A 4,662-nucleotide genomic window follows, 5' to 3' on the forward strand; every position below is an offset into this window, starting at 1 on the left:
GTGCTGAGGCACATGAAAAGAGCACAGCTCACCCAGGTAATCGGCTTCTGACGAGGGCAGCGCTGGCAGCTGAAGCAGCAGCTGCATTTCAAATCATTCCAGCTCTTTCTGTGCCTCTCACAAAGGCTCTGGATGTGCTGCGTGCAGGGATGAGCCTGACTGCAAGCAGATCCCCCGTTAACACGCTTTGTTCCTCAGGTATTACACGATAATAAGACCGGGAGAAATTCTTGACATCAAAATTGCTCCAATCGTGTTTGAATTCCTGGGAGAAGATAACATCTTAATAAAAAGTTCCAGCTATTCTTGGCACGGGGACAGTTCTATCTATAGAGCCATTCCAGCAGCGCATTGTGCTGGCTGAGGATCGGTGCCAGGAAGAGAGGGAGCTAATTACCCTGAAAGTATCTGATGTGCAGATAATGCCGGATCGATGCATACACAGAAAGCGATTATCGCCCGGGAGTCCTTTCCCTGTCTCCAGCGCTTCCTGCAGAGCGCACAGCACGGCAGGGTGACACACTGCCAGGCCATTTGCATATGCCATATTAAATACGCATTTCCATAAATATTCTGCTTTTTGCAGCTGCCTGGCTCGGGGCTTGTGAGCGTCTTAGGCAGATGCTACTAAAAACCATCCCTCTGCACAGGAATGATGCGATTCCCTGACCAAGGAGCACCTGATCAACTGACACCAGCCTTTGCTGGTGGTTGAAGGGACTCCAAGGCTCATTTAAAACCCATTTAAGATCTCCTGATGACATCAGAACAACGATTTTTCATTGATAAAACTTACCTCCTGGAGAGGGGCTGAAATCTGTGCCTTGGAGGTGAAGGCAGGGCAGGTAAGGAGGTTTAACCCAGGAGGTTAAAAGAGGAAGGCTGGAAACCAGTGACTTTCAGCTGGGAATAAAGTGGGATAACTCAGTGTGCAGGAGATCCTCTGGCATGGACCGAGTGCAGCTGTCTGCTTGTGCACCTGTGCCCAGGTGTTGCTTTGGGGGTCTCCTGGTTAGTGAGGGACAGACACAAACCTCCCTTTCTCTTTCTGGGGCTGTGGCTGTCCCTGCCTGGGAGCAGTTCTGCTCAGGATCCAAGTGACCCAGGCAGGATCGGCTTTCCAGCAGTACCAGGCTGGACGGATATCCCATCCCGTCCTCCGGAAATTCCCAGCCCACAGAAGTGACAGCAGTCGGGAGGCCCGGCTGCTTCCTGTCACCTGGAATGCCGTGACACCTTAAATCACCACCAGGAAGTGCCCAGGTGGGCCGGGCCAGCCGCTGGCTCTGAGCACACCGGGAGGGTTTCCCCAGCAGATTCCAAGCAGGAGCTCACTAAAATCACACAAACGACACGGCAGAGAGTCTATGGCAAAACCTTCTTTTACAAATGAACCAGCTTTTATTTGCATCCCTTATAAAGTGCAAAGAGTTCACAGCCACCTTGGAAGAATTCTGTGTGCTGTCAGCATGTCAATAATTTCCATTTGGTTGTGTCACAGCCCGGGACACAACTGTCACTCACAGCCTCAGCAGCAGCTCTGGCAGCAACAATCCAAGTTTGGTTTTTGACTAAAAATTCAGCTACATTAATTTAACCAATATACACCTGAAATATTCTTTTGGGATTTTGGAAGCAAAATCATCAAGTTAAAAAGGAAATATTACAAAAAAGGTAGAATGCTATGAAGTAAGAAAATAAGATTTATAGGGGGTTTTTTTGTTTTGTTTTGGTTTTTTTTTAATAAAAATCTCTCCTGTCAGATACAGCCTGTATATATTTAGCACTTCAGAATTGCCGGTGATTTCTGGATATTATCATACCAGGTTCCCTTTCCACCCCACATAGTTAGGTACAGATTACTTGATCCCATGCTGCTGTATCCAATTCCTGTTAAAGCTCTCATCCTTCATAGCCTTTACCAGCCAGTCCTTCTCATTCTCCTCCTCGGAGTCACTCATTTCACTGGAATCAGCAGCCAGGAGCCGAGAATAATTAATTTTTCTCTGCCGGGGCAATCTGGATTGGACAATTACGATGAAGAGGATCCAGAGCCCGAGCCCCACGCAGCTGGCCTGGAACAGCACTGCCAGCCCGAAGCGCTGCACCACAAACCCTCCCCCAAAGCTGCCCAGGCCGGCTCCTCCCGCGCACAGCCCCCCGAGCAGGGCGTGCAGGGCGCGTTCCGTGCCCGGCGTGGCGATGTCCCCCACTGTCCCCTGCAGCCGCCACCGCAGCGCCCCGCTGCTGAGGCCGGCCAGCGCCTGCACGGGGAGTGCTGCCCATGGAGCTTGCAGCAGGGAATAGCTCAGGAGCTGCGCTGCCAGCACGGCCAGGCTCAGCAGCTCCAGCCTGCAGCCCGGCAGCGCCCGCAGCAGCTGCCCCCGGAGCGGGTGAAGGGCCAGCTCTGCCAGCGGGCTCCCAGCCACCCAGAGCCCCATAAGGAGCTCGCTGCTGCCCTGGTCCTGCAGCTGCCACAGGAGGAAGTTGTGCCCGGCAGAGCTGGCAGCACCCACGAGGAACACGGTGCCCGCCAACAGCAGCGCCCGGCCGTCCCCCCGCAGCAGGGACAGCGCTTTGGCCAGCCCGGGAGCATGGGCGCTTTTCCTGGGAACGTGGCCGGGAAAGAAGACGCTGACCATCAGGGAGAGCACCACCAGGACAGAGTAGCCGTAGAAGTGCACGGCGAGGCGGGGAATGGAGCCGCCGAGGGAGCAATCCAGCTGATTCACCAGCACGGACACGCCGCACGCTCCGGCGGCCGCACCCGCGGAGCCCCACAGCCACAGCCGCCTGTACTTGTCCGTGGCGTCCACAAAGTCCAGGTACTCATAGACACTTTCATCCATGGTCCATTCCAGGGAAGCGGCCAACAGCTCCCAAAGCACCACAGCGCCCAGCACCATGAGAAAAACCTGGTACTCTCTGTCCTGGGAGATGCTCTGCATTGCCTCGAAGTTGACATCGCGAGAGCCAGGAAGGTTTTCGGACATGTGGGCATCTCCAACAGCGGGAAGAGCTGTTTTAAGCAAAGCTGGCTCATTACTCTCAGTAGTATTTAGGCTTTCCTCAGCATTATCAGCTAAATCGGTTGCAGCAGAGCCTGGAGTTTCCTCCTGGAGCCCACGGAAGGGAGGTCCGTAGGATGTCGGCCTTTCTGGGTCGGGTGTCTGCTGATTAATGCCTTTCACTGTCCAGCCAGAGCGACCATCCAAGGAGCCTTTTCCTTCTGGATCACCTTCCCCAACCCCTCTGCCGCGTTCCTGAGGCGCACCTGTCGTGCCCAAGAACCCCCGGGAGGCTGACCTGCCCATAGAGGGCTTCCTGCTCGCTGCCAACACGTCAGCAGCTGTTGTCCTTGTTCCCCTTGGCACGGCTCTCGTGTGCGTCAGAGAGCTCGAGTTTAATGCTCCGTAACTGCTCCTGCCGAGGCTGGACACCGGGATGGTCCTTGGGCTGGGCACTGCGGTGGGCAGCGGCACGAGCAGAGTGGAAGGGAGCGCGGAGGGCAGGGAGCCGGGCAGGCCGAGCTGCAGGCTGCTGTCGCAGCCCGTGCGCCCCGTGCCCCCCGCGGGCGGGATGAGGGTTAGCGCCAGGCTGGCTCCGGCCGAGCCCAGCACTGACCCTGCCAGCAGCAGCCGCCCGGCGCGGCCCCGGGGGCAGCACAGGAGCACGGCGAGCGCCGCCAGCTGCCGGGCCCCGGCCGCGGCCCCCACGAGCGGCGCGGACAGCCCGAGCAGCCGCAGGTAGAGCGGCAGGAAGGGCTCGGCGCAGCCCCGGGCCGCGCCCTGTAGCAGGCGGAACAGCGCGGCCAGCGCCAGGGCCCGGCCCACGTCCCAGCGCTCGCTCATGGCCCCCGCCGCATGTCCTCACCCGCTGCCGCCACCGCCGCTCCCCGCTGGCCCCGCTCCGGGCGGAGCGGCCGCACCTGCGGCACCGGGATGGCCCCAGATCGACCGCACCTGCCCCGCCCCGCCCCCGGGGATGGCGGGGGCGCAGCGCCGTCTGCGGACTGGCACGGGAATGGCCCGAGACCGAGACGGCCCGGGACCGGCACGGGACTGGCACTGGAACGGCCCGGGTCTGACACAGGAATGGCCCAAGACCAGAATGGGAATGGCCCGGGACTGACACGGGAATGGCCCATGACCAGAACAGCCTGGGACCGGCACGAGAATGGCCCGGTACTGGCACGGGAATGGCCTGGGACTGGCACGGGAATGGCCCAGTACAGAACTGGCACAGGAATGGCCCGGTACAGACACAGGAATTGCCTGGTACCAGCACAGGAATGGCCCAGTGTGTCCCCGTCCCACAGGATCCCAGGATGGCTGGGCTGGAAGGAGCCGCAGTGATCATTGGTCCCAATGCCCCCACGCGAGCCAGGGAGTGGCAGCTGTGGCTCCGCTGGGTTCGGAGGGGACCAGCCCTGGGTTTACCCTCATCCCAGCAGCTGGGGGACACAGATGGGAACCACATGGAATGGGATTATGTTCAAGTGGAATATTCTGGAATATCCCCAGTGAGGACAGTCCTCACCCTCTCTGGACAATCTGTTCAGGGGTCAGTTACTGCACAGGGAAGAAATGAGTCCCATGTTCAGGTGGAATTCCTGGGCAATTCTGTTCCCCAGCCACGTGCAAACACACTACGACAACCAAC

At 58.5% G+C, this 4,662-nt stretch overlaps 1 protein-coding gene across 1 annotated transcript; it reads right to left on the minus strand.

Annotated features, from left to right (window-relative positions):
• Positions 1-518: 518 nt before the first annotated feature.
• On the minus strand, positions 519-3,851 carry MFSD6L (major facilitator superfamily domain containing 6 like). Its single transcript, XM_033077117.1, has one exon. The coding sequence runs from the start codon at positions 3,849-3,851 to the stop codon at positions 1,860-1,862; it is 1,992 nt and encodes a 663-aa protein (XP_032933008.1). The 3' UTR covers positions 519-1,859.
• Positions 3,852-4,662: the final 811 nt, after the last annotated feature.

The sequence above is a fragment of the Catharus ustulatus genome, chromosome 20 (genome assembly GCF_009819885.2).
Source record: "Catharus ustulatus isolate bCatUst1 chromosome 20, bCatUst1.pri.v2, whole genome shotgun sequence".
Taxonomy (NCBI): Eukaryota; Metazoa; Chordata; class Aves; order Passeriformes; family Turdidae; genus Catharus; species Catharus ustulatus.

Excerpts from the sequence above, each read along its gene's own strand:
- MFSD6L (XM_033077117.1), bottom strand. The coding sequence starts at position 3,851 with ATGAGCGAGCGCTGGGACGTGGGCCGGGCCCTGGCGCTGGCCGCGCTG.